Raw genomic sequence first — 17,923 nt, forward strand, 5'->3', positions numbered from 1 at the left:
TTGCTACAGACGTAGTATCCTTCCAAGTCCTTTGCCACAAAAGAGAATCTGAATTTGTCCGTTCAGTGTCCAAAAAAGTGAGTTACGTTGGCTAGAATTGCATTCTCTCAAAATGCCTTTAGAGAAATATCCTGAAGAATTTCTCTTTAACTTCATAGTTCTGGACTAGTTTTGTTTCAGCTAAAGCTGCTCATCGAGCCCAAGTGTTTTCTGTATTTGTAAAGGAGCCTGGCATTCCACAAGGTTTTACTAAGTCCAACACGTGGACTTTCGTATGATGGCTAAAACGGTTAATCAGTAGTTCATTATTCAGTCTTCCACCAAGATTTAAGGATGTGGCCTAGCAAACCTGGAATTCAGAAGAATTACCATTCTGATTAAATTTGAGGACAGTGTCATTTACAGTTATCATCTTATCTTCTTGTTTCATTTACATCCTGAGCCATTGATCCTTCTAGAAAAGAGCTAGCCTGTGCACTTGATTTGAAAAAATGAGATTAAGAAACTAGGAACATGTAAATTCTAAACCAAGACCTTAAATTTAAGAAATTGTTACTCACTAGTGAAAGCAATAGACTGTAAATGATTGAAAATTTGAAAAGTGAGTCTAGATGTGCCTTGAGACCACAGTGAGTGAGTATTTAATTGTTAAAAGTTAAAAGTGTCTGAGCCAAGTTTAACCCTTAAATTACTTCCTTACAATACTATGGTTTGAAGGCTCATGAGCACTCACTTTCCAAGTGTACAAATTTTTTTTTTTAATTAACTTTGAATATTTGGAATAATGAAGCTCAGAGCCTCTTTCAAAGATATCCAAGTTTATTACTGAAAAAATGCAATATTCAAATGTGTATGATACAGTAAGTAGTTGCATTTGTACATGTAAACCTTGATAAAGTAAACAGCATCTCAAAGACAAATTTATGCCAAAAGTGTCTTACAATAGTTAATCAGATCAACAACTTTTTCCTCAGTGAATTTTTTTAGTTCTGGGGTACGTATCCGCTTGTAAAAGTAATCTTAAAACACAAAAGAAACCGAAAGCTGACATGCCAGAGGAATTTCTAGCTTGTAGTGCATAAAAGTCAATTTCTCTGAAACACTCTGTGGTACTGTAATCTTATTTTAAATACTACTTACAAAGCGTGGATTTATGAATAGAAAAAATAGTTGAAATTTTATTCTTATTCCTTACTTAGAAACCAAGTTGTATTTAAATATTACATAAATTTCAAATATATACACATTTTAAGAAATCTCTTACGATCATGATATTGCAAGTTAGCCAGGACTATCAGAGTAAAAAATGACTGAACTATGTTATTCAGTTAGATTTTACATGAGATTATTTCAAAGAACTGAAATTTCAGTGATACTACTCTAGGTAAAAATTAGAGCCAACAGTTCGGAAGATTTTTAATACAAAACTCTGAGTCATTGAACTAGAACACAAAATAAAAAGGTGATCTGAATTTTTTTTCATTATTAACAGAAAAATCGTTGTGTTCTCAGTGTTTAGAATCTCATTAGCTTTAGACTGCATTGGGTTTAATCCTAATTTCTCACTCAGTAGGATCCTAACAACTAGCTCACGGCAATAAGAATGAAAACTGCGGAGAACATATAACATTACAGAGGTTATGGCAAAAAGTTAGAATAAGCCAACAGAACTAACACAAGGTAATTTCCAGTGCAGCGAAGAGGGAATACAGCATTAACATTTCAAGACTAAATCCCAGTCCTGGATCTTAAAAGTTCCTGTATAACGTGGAATAGCGATTTCTCTGCAGTTCCTGGTTGTGCCGTTAGAACTTTGTGCTGCTGTGGCGACATTGTGCTATCGTGATTATGCCAAAATCACGCCAATACAAATTTCTGGTAAATGTGGTTGCAATGTCAATGAGAGAAAAATTGTCAATACGAGTCTATTATATAAATTCAAGAACGCTAGGATTGTGTAGGGTATTTAGGATGCATGTGTGCGTGTAGGGAGGGACATAAGGAGTGCAAAACGTAGTGCTTGGGAACATGGCTGAAAGGACAGATCCAGAAACGGGTGGCCTAACGGCACACGTAGATGCACCCTGTGCTTCCTCACACCGCTCCGTCCAACGCATACCAACTTGTAAAAAGCACCAGACAAACTAGTATTTGTGCACTTTCTGCTTTGGCTGCTCAGTTAGGGACATCCAAAAAGAGCCTGTAAAAAGTTCTGCAGTTACAGAACTGCCCTGGAAACTGGACTGTCAGCAAGAAGGCATCATTTAATAAAACACTGAGGATAAGTAAAGAATGAGCCAGAGGAGAAAAAGAAAAGGAGCAGGAGGGCTGTCACCATGCTCCGGCTTCAAATCCTTGTTTTGCAGAACCTGTCAGAGTTCTGGAGAAAAACTTGCTGAAGTGAAGAGGAAGCCCCTGCTTCCTCTGCTCATTTGCAGCCTCCACATGCTGGCTCGGTGCATTTGGCCCCGGTAGAACATGGGCTTTGCGAGCATGAGGTTGAGTATGAAAAGACTTAGGGATCTTTTCAAGCTGCTAAATTTTCCACCACAGGAATTTAGGTTTGCAATGCACTTAAACACTTTCAAAAAGTGTCACTGTATGCATTTCAGTCACACAAAGTATGCATTGGAACTAACAAAATAACAAGTCTGTCTAAATGTGGAATTCTGTTTGAATTCTAGAGTCAGCCTTAACACCAAATAAACATTATTATGAAAGGTTGGCTGTACATTTGTTTCAACCTTTACCCCGAAATAAGCAACATCAGTAGTTTATGAGAATTAAAAAAAAAATGCTTCTGGAAGTACTGCTGCTTTGTAAGTGACTGTTGACACCACTATTTTTATCTCTGTCTCTTTTCTCCTATGTAACACTTGATAGAAAATGTGATTGATTGATTTTCCATTAACTTTATTGCCTTCACATTTAGCTGTTTGTATCAAATGAGTTTTATTGATATGGCCATTGCCCAGCGTTTATAATAATTTTAATTAAAAGTTGTGACACTTGTAAGTTAACTATGTACGAACCATTTCTTTTCAATTTATGGACACAGATGACTTTCAGTTAATCAAAATGATATGATGCTTCAAGATATGTATGTACTAATTTGCCCCTGATTGAACTGTGACATAATGCAAAAGATTAATGTGTCCTATGATGCCACGTAGGACTTTGCAGGTGAATGCCACTGGATCCCACAGCTCCAGAAATTCTCTCTGGCAGCACTCCCATTTGGAGTCTGCAGTGGAAGAAGCCGCAGCAAGGAAACAGCAGATGTGCACTACTTAGATTAGACTGATCATCTTAATAGCACATTAAGAATAAAATATTACCAAAGTTCTTGCCTTTCCCCATATTAACACTCACCCTAAAGCTATGTTTCCCAAGATATTTTTCCTTCTGCAGAACTTTTTATGAAGGAAACCTCAGGGGCTTTATGAATTTATGCATTAAGATATGTACCTACTAACCTATTTTCACTAGGCCCTCCAGACATTTTGCTTTTGAGCTTTCCACAGGACACAATTGAGCCTAACTGATCCTCAGAACACAATTTAAGACAAGTTGCTGTTGGAAAAGGGCATAGAAACAGCTGATGTGTGTTTTGTAGTAATGAAGATACGTACTTCCAAAAAACATCTAATGAAAACCCACTTATTGTCCACCATCACTATAGAAATTTTACCCTCATCACCATCAATATTAACTTCAGTGTTCACTTAAATTTTCTCTATAAATCCTTTAACAAAAAGGGATAGGGAAAAAAGGATAAAAAAATAGATATCATGTGGTTTGCCTTGTTTCCAAATGCCCGATCACTGTGCTGTCTTTCCGGTAAGGAAACTGAATTACAGCGTAACAGAGAGCCTGGGCTCAATCATCAGGCAACCCTGTTAGCGCTCAGTTGTGAATACTGAGCTCTTAATGCATCCCTCTATATGGAGGCAGGCTTTGAGCTCTAGGAAGGAACCTCTCATTAGGATGGCTAATGAAGCAGAACTCTTTTTTTCTTTTTTAGTCACCAGAATTCAGGTCTCACACATTAGGCACAAATTCAGAATGAAAAGTCATTAGAAATGAGATGTGTATAATGTATGCGGACTTTTTGCTATTTCTGAAATGGAAATTGCTTTTGTCTGAATCAAGACATGGAATTTGGTTAGGAATAATTAAGACATTTTGGACTAATCCTTTGTATTTAAAAATATCTAGTTGCTCATGCAGTCTCTCTAAGGGCGCATGCATAGAGCAAAATTGTCATAGATTAGATCTGCAATGATCTAAAGCATTTTTGCACAAATTGAAGTTCTAAAGCTTTGTCAGATTTCACAAACGCAGCTTGCATGCACAGTCTATTCATACTGGTCATTTGTTTGGAAAGACAATATTTAGAATATGAAAAGATCATTCACCATTCACATAATACATTATTCCTGAGGACACTCTGTGCCTTATACTTCAGTAAAATAACGTGCAGTCAATGCAAACGGCATACTAAACGAAGTCTAGCGAAAAGTTTTCTCAGCTTAAGCAAATAGCTAGATAGTGGCAAAACCTTTAGACATTGTTGATATCCTCCAAAAATAAAGGAACACACACAGTGTTTCTCCAAAACGTCTTGTGCTTTTCCAGTGCATAAAATGCACAATGTCAGATCTACATACTTGCCTTTGATATACTCCTATACACCAGTGTTGAAAATCATTAATAATATATATATATTTAAATCTCAAATACAAAAAGGTTTTCTTTCCTATGTGTTTTTTAAGTCCAATTGGAATTTGCCTAAGTATGTATTGACACCTGCTAATATCCACAGCAGAAACAGGAAAGTATAAAATAATCAATCAATATTTCTGATTTTTGCCTGATTTTATCCTGTATCTTTACACCTTGGGCCAGCCAAGGCATTTTTTAATGTTTTTAGAGAAAACATTAAACAGAGAGCTCATCTGTGACCTTCTGAAGAACTGAAGTACTATCACTATGTGGCACAGAAACAGAAGCTATGACACATGGTTAATGCTGTCAAACAATGCTTGATATTCCACAGAATGAAGCAGAGTCACAATAAATTAAATCAAACTGTGTGATTCTATAAGCGCTGAGGAGAGCGCATTAATTATTTCTGGTAAGGACTCCCTTAAGAACTTAATGCACAACCCAGCATATGAAGGGACAAAACAGCCTTTCCAAAATATGGGAAGCTGAGTTCCAACAGCCCTTTATGACAGAACTAAGGGGTAATATATCTGATTAGACCATACCTTCCAATTTCTTTCCTCCTTTGTGCAATACTGTAGATAGTCCTATAGTTGCCTTGCCTGGTCACAGAGAGCTGGAATTAACCAAGAAATCTCATGAATATGGTGAAACGACTAAAGAACTTCAGGTCTGATGCTAGGGCCCCTGGATACAATAGATCATACTCATCCACTTTGATGGGGTCTTGACTCTTAAAATTAATTTTATATGGCATAATAAAATAAAATTATTTGCTAATACACGCAAGTGAATACTGGAACCGCACCTTTTGGTTCAATAGGGTATTGTAAGTAGTAATAATTCAGGTCTTTTCATATCTGTCAGCAGTGATTTTGCTGCAGCTTTATCCCTAAAAATAATGTTTAAATTTGCAGCCTTTATAGGTACTGTGCTTTGTTGACTCTTCACTTTTTAGATTTTTCTTATCCAATATAGAGAAGCATTACTTAGAATTGTACAAGAGAAACACAATGATTGTAACTGTTTCTCCACTCCCTTCTCTGCAAGTGAACCCTGCACACTTGTTTAAATTGTTTAAATTAAGTGCTTACCTTTTCCTACTTTATGAAATGTTAGAAACAATTGTTAGAGACAATTTCATCACCAAAACGTGACTATAACCAAAGCAACACTGCTGTATGCACATAAAAACTGAAATCTGATTCTTTATATGAACATCTACCTTTTATAGTGATTTTATCCAAAAAGCCCCCCCAAACTGTATGAAGGCATACAAATAATAATAAAAAATCTAAAAGTAACCACTGTGTGTGTATGCATTTATATACAATCTGTATACATATCTGCCTGTATCTAACTCCCATGCTTTGACTTATTTAGGCCAATAAAAGAAGTGCACATTACTGGAACATTTACTATTACAGTAAGAAGAGCATTGTTATAAAGTGCTCTGCTTCTCCTTCCCTGAACAAGCAAGTCACAATGTTATACTGTATGTCTGATATATATCTGCATAAGCTTGCATACTATAAAGAGTTAATTGTATATTCAGGATGAAGTCACTGTATAAGAGTATTTCAAGTTAGCATTCTGTGAAGTCATGGAATCATTGCCCAGACAGGTCAAAGGGAACAGTAACACATTTAGACATCTGCATGCTACATCGGAGCATGAAAATGACAGTTCTTCCATCCTGCAAGTATGTGGAGGTGGCCTTTCTGCACACAAAAGTGGAAAGACAACTCAACAGCCGTGTCATTTTCAAATATAGCTGCAACGGGCTGCAAATATAGCTGTGGGCAATGTGATGCGTTCTCTTAGTGCTGCTGTTTTCTCTTTGAATTTAGAATTTTTGGTTTTCAACTAGAAGGATAAATTAATGACACTGATGTGCAAATCTTAAACTGCATAGTATATATTAAGCAGCCATAGACCCCCTTTTTTAGGGTAGAACCACATCCACAATCTCAACAAGAGACTAGGACAAACCTGACAAAACAGTAAGCCTGAAAGATCATTTATATCAAGTTATGGCCACAAAGGCAACAATTTCTCTTTTCAGAGGCATTACAGATGGAGCTGAGCAATCAGAAGCTGTAGAAGTAGTGGATATCATGTAAGCTGGTTTTAGTCATGCCCTCACTGTATAAGTTCACAGGTAATTTTTTATTTTCATTATGCTGTTAGTATCTTCATGAACAGCATGACAATTCATTGCCTTTTTTTAATCCAGAGTGTCCAAATTTTTAATCTGTCTGCACATTCCTGAGTGCCAATTCTCCTTGGTGCTCACCACAGACCAGTTACAGGTAAGGCTTTTCATTTTCTTCATTGGAAGCATCTATTTTCCAGTTCCCACCAAAGCCTGCAACTGTACTGCCCAGCAAGAACATATATACACTGCGAATCTCACACACCGATGCCAGACTCTGACTTCATTTTGTAACTGCACTCTTCAATTTCCAAACAGCGTTTTTGTTGCAGCATGGTAGTGACTAAGGCCATTCATGGTGATACTGTTTCCCATTCTTTTTCCTTTCTCTCTGCAAATGCTCCAGTTCAGCCTCATACATCATTTCCTGGACTAAGTATTTCTCTCTCCTCATTCTGTCGCACAAGTCTTTGGGCATGTCTGGAATCAGGTAGGCAATGAAAGACTTTATTCCAAAAACAAGGTGCTGAAAAGAAGAACAAAAATAGTTGCTTCAAAGATGCATAAATATTAATTTCTAGGACCACATTTTAGGGCCTAAAAGTCTGTGGCAAAACTGGAACTGAGATTCAATTCATGACTGAAAAGCAACCCCTTTGCTTTTTTATATATACACACACACATAGGGGAGTAAATGAGTGGTCTATCAGAAACGTGAAAATACTGAAGTCTTTTGAAAAGTAAAACTAAGGGTATAGCTAGTGACCTAACGGAAGATGTGACTGCAGGATATGCTAGTCTGAATAACAATAGCAACACTACCTACAAGCAGTCTTTGTTAAGAGCTTGTAATCAAAATAAATAACCAGGTTCCTGGACAGTATATGATATGTTCGTCAAAGTTAATACACATATTTCTACTTTTATATTAGGCTAGAATCATGTATAATTTTCCTGACACAGATTTTAACTTGTAATAACTGTGCTTAATGTACACATAAGTTGCATTTCTTCTTTTTCAATAAAACATGAAAGATTTGTTTGGGAACGAACAAGATGTATCAGACAACTGTTAAGGAAATACGATTTTGGAGGGACTCTAAAATCTGTGCCTGCTCAGTCAATTCAGTTTAAAGCAGCTGATTGACAACGGTTTGGGAGGGCAATTTTTTTTTTTTTCACCCCTCTCTCTTGACTGTAATGAACAAGCAGTTGATAATACTGACTATTTATTTATGGGACTACTGTAAAAAATCAACTCAGACTTTAAAGAGATAGAAAGGAATTGTTCCTTTCCATGACTAACCTCAAATACTATGATGAAGGCCAGCCGCGCTGCCAGGACATGCCAGAACTGCAAAGTGAATTCATATGGAGTTGAACTCCATGGTGGGGCTCTGTAATCTCTATACCTGTAAAGCAAAGAAAAACCCTGTGAGTTAGCCTGTGCTCAAAAACCTGAGCACGGTGAAGAGTTCTCTAGTTTATCCCAGATGTGGCTAAAAGGAGAGAAACTCAAGTGAAAGCATAGTTCAAGAGGAATTAAACAGAAAAGGAGAAGAATATAGTCCACAATACAGGCAATTAAATAGGGCTGCTTATAAGATGGCACTTTCTGTTTCCAAAAATCCAGAGTAAACCATTTCTTTTGTTGTTACAAAGCTGACACCTTGGAGTGTTAAGTTCAAGTGTGCTGACTCTGAATTGGTTCTTGTCCTTGCTTATAAAGCCTTTGAGATTCTCTAGACAAAGTTTGCATAAATGTAACACGATTCTGTAACTTCTTAGTCAATTCAAGCTAACTCTCACTGTAAAACTAAATCTGAAACCAGGAGGAGTGCACTCATGCAATGTTGTATGTAATTGTTATGCTGAATTTCTTGTATTCATCCTGTGTAACTGTTTGAGATCTTGACCTGGGTTAGAACCACAACAAAAATTTTAATGTGTATTTTAATTAATAGACCTCAGAATGCTTAACAAAACTGAAATGAGAATTTTTACCCTTCTTGGTAGCTGGGGAAACTTCGAAATGAAATAATTAATAGAGGCATGAAAGACAGGGCTTGCAAGAGTCCTGGAAAAACTCAGAACACAGGTTTCCAATGTGTTAGTATTGCATCCTACCACACAGTGTTTCCACCTGAGACTTCCATGTTGAACAAACTTGAGCTCCAATGTTTTTACAGGTAAAAAATAAACTATTCTGTCAGTAATTTAAGCACTGACTTTCAATTTAATGTCTGTACTAACATCTATGCCTGTATTACAAGAAGGGAGAGCATCGAAACATACCGGCAGTATCCTGAGTATCCCATCCCAAGTTCACTCAAATCAAATACTGATAAACTGCTGTTGACATAGCCTTTTAAGCATCTGAAAAAAGACAAGACATAGGGTCAGGACTTTCTTCATAAAGTGGTTATATAGCATAGATCCTGTATGTAAACCTATTCTGCTATCACATATTGTAAGCGTACTATTTTATTTGCTTATCAGGACAAAAGCAATTCTAAAATTTTAAGCAGAGAAGCAAAGTTTTATTGGAAAGAAACAAATAACATCCGTTCCAGGGATAACACTGTTTAAAAATCTATTTTCAGCACGTTTTCTGGTTTCACTTCTTATCTACCAGCAGATATAAACCAAAAAACGTTGCTAGTGTTCTTCACTGTCTCTTAAAATTACTTAGAAAGATGGCTAGAGAGGCAGAGAGGAGGATAACTTAACATCCTTGCAGAATCTGCCACCAGTCACGCAGCATATTCCAAAAAATGTCAGGTTTTACAAGTTGAATCAAAGAAGAATTTTCACCAACAGTAAAATGAACAGTGCATATATACCAAACAGCGATCTTAAAGGCAACAATTTATTAGTGTTAATGACAGAAATCACATAAATACATTGAATTATGACTGTAGGAGTGAAATTTTTGTGTGTTCCTGGAAAACCACGGACATGTAAGCCATCCCATCTTCTTGGAAATCTGTCCTGTAATTTAACAAAGGGCCTTCTGAAAGGCAAAGAACATTTAAAAAGAGATGCATCAGGGATCCTATTATACCGCCTGAACCTTCAGGTTTGCTGTGACACCTCAAATCACTACTGGCAAAAGAAGAAATAGAACTACATAGTTCTCTATTAAATGGGTAGTGCACATTAAGCACTAATGTTTTTCTGCTATTGTCTCTTTTCATCCTATCCTGCCTTGTTCTTTTTGCCCTTAAATTCTCTTTTCCTATGACAGCATAGGAAAAGTAAATCTCTATTTTGAATCACTAGAGATGGAGCAATGAGGGAAGGAAGGACAGACCCCTGTAGTTTGAGCTGAGGTACATTCTGTGAATGCAGCGGTACTGGCTTGCTGGACAAGCCTTGATGCTTTCACTCTTATCCTTCCTCCTGTGCAATAAAGAAGATAAATTGTGCTTGTGAGACGTGCTATAGTATTAGGAAAGCGATGCTTCCTTTTCTTGAGGTAACCCTGATTCCCATATTAAAAAGAAAACCAAAAAAACCCTCCAAAACCAGCCCCTAAAACCACCTGTAGGGCACTGGTCTCCAAATGAAAGAGAGGATGCCCATGAGTACTGTGATCTGTTTAGATCATGTAAAAGGTCATGAAAGACAGTGGGAAATGCAGACAGAGGGAAATGCAGACAGAGCACGGTGGACCCACAGTTCAGAGACAACAGTAAGTGCCTGGAGAGAAGTGCAGGCCTGGTGGTGCAAAGATAGGCAAGAGACCTTGCTGGAAGCTAAGATACACTATAGATGGATTTAGGCTAAATAGTGTCAAGGCCAACCTTGCTGGAGCTTGGCTGCAAGCATTTCTGAAAAGAAACAGGCAGGGAAGTTTGAGGGTGAATGAGGCTTAGGATAAAAGAGGGTTTGGGAGCATATATGTGTGTGGGGGAGCGTAGTGGGAGAAGACAGTCCAGAACTATTGCAGAAAAGAAGAAAAGCTTATCTAGAGAAAGCCTGAAAACTACTGCCATGTATATTGAACTTTGTTGTTTGCATTCAGAAGGGAAGACATGACTTTCCACATATGTAACTGTGGAGTTAGTCTGCAAACTCTCTGGAATGGCCGAGTTACTTGCACTTAACATCTGTGAAGGTTTGCACAGTTGTAAAAGGTAAAACGTTACTGATATATGTTAAGTATGTTAACACAGAAAGACAGCACCAAAAGTTTGCTTCCACTGAAATATACGTGTGTGTGTGTGTGTAAATATATATATATGTGAAGAATATCTTAATTACTTTTCTTGTCTGTACCCTTGATCTGTACAGGGACCGTATTTGTATGCATAGACAAAACGTGGAATGTAATCGGAAGTAATGGCAATAACAAAGGCATTGGTGATGACAGCCAGAACTCCAATTCCTTCCAGAATCCCATACCAGATACCTAGAAACAAGAGAAATGACAACGAAGTCATTAATTTTTTACAGTCATATTAAGTCATATAAAGTCATACTAGTGATACTGCAGTCATTATTAGTCATACAGTTTTCCTTTCTTAGTGAGAAAGAATTATTCAGTCAGAAAAGCTAGTCGAGATTAAGCCATGTCCCCACAATCCCTGCTCCCGCTGGCTCCACCTGAATGAAGTCTTACAGTAGGGCACACTCTGCTGAGAAGAAATAGCTAAGCAACAAAGGTATAACCATAATCTTTGGTTATAAAGGCCAAATTGAAGATTTTGGAAAGAGATTTCTTATTTTTATTGAATGTAGTTTTAAACCAAAAGGGAATTTAGTCCTTGTATTTAATTTCTAAATTCAATTCATTTTGGATAGCATTTTAGTCCTAGAGTTCCACAAATCAGAAGCCTAAAATACTATTTAGCCTGTTTTCAAAATTGCAACTATTATGATCCCTTTTTGGAAATGGAAAGCAAATTTGAGGAGTCCTCTTAGCTAAGCAACTGAGTAGCCTTTTATTGCTTAACAGGAGAGTTGTCATTAGGATCTGCAGGTTACATTATCAATTTCACTCTTGACGCATGAAATATTTCAAGGGTTAAGCTGCATTAAAGAAGGAAACACAAAGAGATGGCACTTGACAGTGACAGTCATTAGGTTCTCTCACCTATATCAGTTGCTCTTGCAGGCATAGGTCTTCGCCACTGAGTGACAAACTTGTACGCATCTAACCTTATTTCTATGATATTGTTAAGCAATGCCAGGAGAGGTGCCAGTGGGAAGGCAGCAACGAAGATGGTTGTAAAGCCAAACTGTAAAACTAGACAGGCATTTCTATGGTTAGAAATTGGAAATGCAAAAGATGTTTTAACGTGCAACATAGTTCCAGTTTCTTAAGAAAACTGACACCTCCCTAAATTTGCTCACCCATCTCTAAATATTCGTCCATTAAACCATGGAGATTCATAGGCTGCAGATTCCAATCTTTTTCCCACTGAGGTAGAGAAATTTTATGCTCCATTAATTGCCCTCCTCTCTTCATTTTGCGTCGTGACCACCAATTCTGTAACAAACTATTAGATAAACAGAGCATTATTGACTGTACTTGCTCAGTAATCTACAATACTTGCTGGTATTGTTTTGAAGTAAGTGGGCCTATTTTGAATAACACCTGAATGTTTACTCAGATATTTTCTGAAAATATTTACAATATCATATAAGATACAATTCAAAGAACTTCCAAAAGTTCTCAAAATTCTGCATTACGATTTTAATTATGTCTTTAATGTAGCATGTTAGGCATTGTACAAATAAGCTTTTCAGAATATGAAATTTGCTTGCATAGACTTTTTTGGTAGGTTTTACCTGCATACCTAAATAAAAAAAAAGAACAGGAAGAAAAGTCACGCATAGCAAGAGCATTAAAAAAGTAAATAATGCTTTACTTTTAATCCTGTAAAAGACAAACCAAGTAAGTGGAGCTCAGTAAGAACTCTATGATACCAGAATATATTGAATAGTAGAATACATCTATTTTTGAACAAACCTAAAAATCTACATGCTCTACTGAATAGTTTTTTCTTGAAGCAGGAAAAAGTGTCTAAAAAGGTGTTGCTGAAGCTGCATATATTTAAGACTATTTTTCATAAAGCTGTGCAGAGGTCTTTTCACAAAGTAGTTATAAATATTAAGTAGGTAATAGTCTCAAAAATTAAAGTGTTATGCAAATGAAAAATATTATCCAGTACTGATACAGGTGGCAATTAAAGACCATTGTTTCTAGATATTACTGAAAAGAGACTGAAGATGGGAAATAATTTTCTTGTAATTATTTTTATTAACAGGCTGCTGTTTTTTCTTAAGCTAATGTAGTGTTTAGCTCTTGATTTCCTTACTGAAAGAGCAACTGTTGCCTCGGTTGCAAACAATGGTTTTGTCAAAACAAAACACTGATTTCCATAAAGGAATATAAGGATGTTCTAAAATAAATTCTAGACAGAGTTTAGATGTTGCTGGGCTGAGAAGACAGGAAGTCTGATACTTCAAGTAGGTTTCTTCTTTTCAGAAATCCACGTCTCACAACAATACAGTACACTGCCCCTCATTTGCAGAATGATTGCACATTGTGAGCATAACCCTTTCTGACATACTTTCAAGGTTGAGACTTTGATTAAATTAATATTTGATGAGCAACCTTTTACTGAAAACACACTCTTCCAGTTTCAAGAGAACTGTCAGACTCTTAGCCCATTACTCTCTTCAGTAGCTGAACAGCTCTGTTTGTATTATGGAAAATGAAATCACAATAAACAATTTAGATGGTTAACATAGCCCGAGAAGCTTTATCTTAGAGCAGCAGTTAATACTTCCCTTGGGAATAAAGTTACAGTATGTGAGATGCAAAAAGTGAAAACATTCTTCAAACATAAAAATATTTTTCCCTATTACTGAATCACACTAATATGTAATCACTATTTGTAAAACAAATTTTAACATCTAAACTTACGGATAGCCTAGTTCCATGAAGTTGTTCCACATTTGTTTTAAAACCATAATAACTCCCATTTGCAAACATAGATCTATCAAGCAGCCACTAGGATGACACTGAAATGAAATGGAAAAAGATCAATAGCTAAAATCAGAGAAGTCCTTTCATTTTTATTTGTTCAGAGGGTAAATGAAAAATATTCAAATATCTTTGGTGAAAAACGCTAACCTCCAGCTATGGAAATATTGAAAGAAATATTAATAACAAAAATATTAACACAGACTGTAGTTGAACAACCTTTAGACATATTATTTCTTGGAGAACTAGATCGTATTACCTAAGCTAAGGGTATGTGTGCTAGGTGTATGATAAATTATATAGTCCATTTCACTTAGACCAATACATACGTATTCATTTCAAAAGAATGGAGCAATATTTCGTTTGTAATATCCTAAGTCCAACCAGAGACTTAGTAGCTGAATCACTGAAACTGGTATCTTAACTTTATAAATTGCCATATTAAAATGTTTAGCAATTACAGAATCTTTTTTTAGACCATGGACTACAAAGTTATGGTATTTTACTCTGTGGCTACGAAGGTTCAATAAAAGAAACTTGTTTTTTAGAGATAAGAGATAACTTCAGCATGCTAGTGATATCCAGGGAGGTGCAATTCTAACACATTTTCAAGCTAAATTCTGAAAATGCTATTTTTCTTCTTTGAAATCATGAAATCATAGAACAGTTTGGGTTGGAAGGGACCCTTAAAGGTCATCTAGTCCAAACCCCCTGTAATGAGCAGGGCCATCTTCAACTAGATCAGGTTGCTCGGAGCCCTGTCCAGCCTGACCTTGAATGTTTCCAGGGATGGGGCATCTACAACCTCTCTGGGCAACCTGTGCCAGTGTTTCACCACCCTCATTGTAAAACATTTCTTCCTTATATCTAGCCTGAATCTACCCTCTTTTAGTTTAAAACCATTAGCCCTTGTCCTGTCACAACAGGCCCTACTAAAAAGTTTGTCCCGATCTTTCTTATAAGTCCCTTTTAATTATTGAAAGGCCACAATAAGGTCTCCCTGGAGCTTTCTCTTCTCCAGGCTGAACAACCCCAATTCTATCAGCCTTTCTTCATAGGAGAGGTGTTCCATCCCTCTGATCATTTTTCTGGCCTTCCTCTGGACTTGCTCCAACAGGTCCACATCTTTCCCGTGCTGGCAGAAACTTAAGAACCTGATAAAAAAGCTGATGGCATTATATTTATGTCCTCCATCCAAAAATTCCACATACCCAGGACATTCCAGTCATGTAGGACTTAGTAGTGCCGTGAGGTAAGGGACTATCACTGTTTGCTTTCCCAAAGAGAGAGGCAGAAAGAACTGCGTGTCTCGGGCACAGTCACTCAGCACAGTGGAGAACGCAGAAGGAAAAAACACATCTCATGTTTCCTACCCTTTGCTATAAATAAGAGTTTACTCTTAACTGCACTTAGATGGAAAAATAAATCTTTCAAACTGGACATAATTCATATCCTTCAGCCATTTCCTTTTTACTCATGGAAATTTCACAGGAACACAAAAAAGGATTGCTTACCTCTTCCAGTCTCCATCTGTTAAAAAGCTTGTTGTACTTTCCTGGGCGGCCTGCAAATCTGGAAAATAAGATTTCTGTTTCTCAGCGGACATTCCAAGAACACTCTGTATCAGTAGTTATTTCACAACATCCACTGAGCAAACTCATGAAATAGAAACAGATGAAATCACACAGGCTTAAATCTGGTATCTGTAGGATATGGAAGTTTCAGAATGCAAACACGGACCATCATTTTGCAAGCGATCCTAAGCTTTTATTATGTCCCGGACAAAAATTCTAGCGTCAGAGGTTTTAGATGTTAGATATTCTGACTCTCTAATCTACTTCTAAGAAGATAAGCCATTGCAATACATAGGAATTTACTGTAGCACAGGGATCTGCTTGCCCACGTGAAGTGTGCACTGGATTGCACCCTCAGACGTACAAGCATAAAATCACTTCTAAACCCATCGTAACTAAATGCTTTTTACAGATCTAACAGATTCTTGTATAACGAATTGAATCAAAATTCTTAATGACCTCAGTGAAAGTTATAAATGAGAGAGAAAATGCCTGGTCCGACTAGACACAGGAGACAGCAAGATAGAAAGAAGTTTAGAAACTGTATGGCAAATGCACCACCAGATGTAACAAGCCAATATTATCAACAGTCTTTACTAGAGTTTGGTTTGGTTTTTTTTTTTCCAAACAATCTTGAACTGAAATTATACTATAAAACTTTATAGGAGGTAATCTGAAGTACTCTGTAGGTTCTGCAGGAATGATAAGTCTGATCATAACGAAATTGAAGTGAAGATGAAGCAAGGTTAGACCTATTCAGTACCTCATGCTCTCAGCTAAAGATACATACAAAAATTGGAGCCAGAATTTCTGCCTCCTACTCTTGTCTAAGACCTGCCAGAGAATATTTACTATTTATAGAAATGGATCCTGGGAAATGTAACCAAAGGGGAATAAACAAGAATTAATAAAGCCTATTAGCGCAGGGCTAAATACAGACCCACATTTAGGAAGTAGCTGTATTTTCAAGGGTTCTGAATTCTCATTGAGTAGGAAAGTCACGTACATAGACCCACTTAAAAGTAGACTTTTTACTGTCTAGTTTCATGAGTAAAGATTTCAAGGGTCCAACCCTCACATACAGTTAAAAATATTAATTTAGTGTTATGAATTATCCTCAGAAAATAACTCGCATCTAAATCTTACAGTTCAAACTGTCACCTTTTTTTCTTCAAATGTATAAAATTAGCAAGGATTACGAGTTCTGTGCAAGTTTTCCTTTAAGTGCAGTTAGCAAAGATAATTTACCTGCCAAGAAAAAAGGCAATGTAAAAGATGGAGCTGTTCAAGTTGACAAACTGGAAGAGGAACATTTTCAAGGCAAAGCTGTTTTCCCATTCAGATTCTGTTCTAGGGTGCTCTGTGGAAAGACATAATAGACATCATATAAATGAAGATGAAATCAAGTTATGCCTAACTTTGCTCACAGATCAATCAACACTAACAAAACAAGCAATTGTTTCAAGTCATGGTGTCCCACCAGGTTGAAATTAATTTTTTTTTCCCCCTCAGAGTGTTCAGTGTGCAGGTCACAAAACCATTGCCCCAGCTCAGACTATGTTGGTTCTACGTGGAAACAGGAGATACAAGCCTCTTGGTACAGAATAGGTCACAACTGTATGGGAAGATACCTGTTCCATTTCCATGAAAAAGTTCTGAATCCAGTGTGAATCAATTTTAAGGCTACAGGTATCTTGATTAAAAAAAAAAAAATCACAAAAAACACACGACAAAAAAACCCACAACAACAAAAAAAAAACCCAAACAAAAAGCAAAAGCACTTGGCATCAGCAGAGCAATAGACAGGGGCTGCCAAGGAAAGCGGAGGGAAAAGAGACAACCAACAGCCAGTTGGTTTCTCACCCAAGCACCTTGCCTTCTAAATACTTTTGTAAGACCGCTACTTCATCCTCAAGAGTTCCCTATCATAATGCCTGTGAAGTGTTAAACAGTTTATAATTCAATGAGGAAAGGATGGAGGTCCTTCTTTGGTTTTTGTTTGAAAGAAATGTAGAAATGTGTAGCAGGGCTACAAGTATTCTGTGTGAGTCTGCACTGCTTTGTATGATTTTCCTTATGGTTTCTAGAACATTATTTATGTCTGAATTAGAACTCGGTGATAATGATTAAATCTTTTTTTTTTTGGTAAAAATGTCAAATTTCAAATTTCTTTGATGGATATGTCAAACTTGAATATAGTACATTGATAAAAGTTTTAAAGCACATATATGAGTTGGAAGTCTAAACTGCCTTGATTTTTCAGTTAAAATTTGTACTAGTTACTTTGGTCTAATGATGAATAAATTAGGATACAAATGTACAGGATACTAGCTTTATATATGGACACTTGGTCCCAGAAGTTAAGATGTCATCCTTCTCTTTGACGTAAAACACCTTAGGAAGTGGAGTGAGCTACCTAGCTCAAACACCTGATGCTCCATTATGCTTAAAAAATAATAATAATAAAAA

At 36.6% G+C, this 17,923-nt stretch overlaps 1 protein-coding gene across 3 annotated transcripts in view; it reads right to left on the reverse strand.

The window, feature by feature from the left end:
* Positions 1-801: 801 nt before the first annotated feature.
* Positions 802-17,923, reverse strand: part of ANO3 (anoctamin 3) — a 216,190-nt gene continuing 199,068 nt past the window's right edge. For all 3 annotated transcript variants that reach the window (XM_052811451.1, XM_052811450.1, XM_052811452.1), the window contains 9 exons: positions 16,703-16,814; positions 15,395-15,452; positions 13,821-13,918; positions 12,242-12,387; positions 11,982-12,134; positions 11,150-11,297; positions 9,179-9,259; positions 8,190-8,295; positions 802-7,409 (listed from right to left, as the gene is read on the reverse strand). In XM_052811451.1, the coding sequence (XP_052667411.1) occupies positions 7,227-7,409; positions 8,190-8,295; positions 9,179-9,259; positions 11,150-11,297; positions 11,982-12,134; positions 12,242-12,387; positions 13,821-13,918; positions 15,395-15,452; positions 16,703-16,814 (1,085 nt within the window). In that variant the 3' untranslated portion in view covers positions 802-7,226. The remainder of the gene's footprint in view (positions 7,410-8,189; positions 8,296-9,178; positions 9,260-11,149; positions 11,298-11,981; positions 12,135-12,241; positions 12,388-13,820; positions 13,919-15,394; positions 15,453-16,702; positions 16,815-17,923) is intronic.

Source organism: Harpia harpyja, chromosome 16 (genome assembly GCF_026419915.1).
Source record: "Harpia harpyja isolate bHarHar1 chromosome 16, bHarHar1 primary haplotype, whole genome shotgun sequence".
NCBI classification, from domain to species: Eukaryota; Metazoa; Chordata; class Aves; order Accipitriformes; family Accipitridae; genus Harpia; species Harpia harpyja.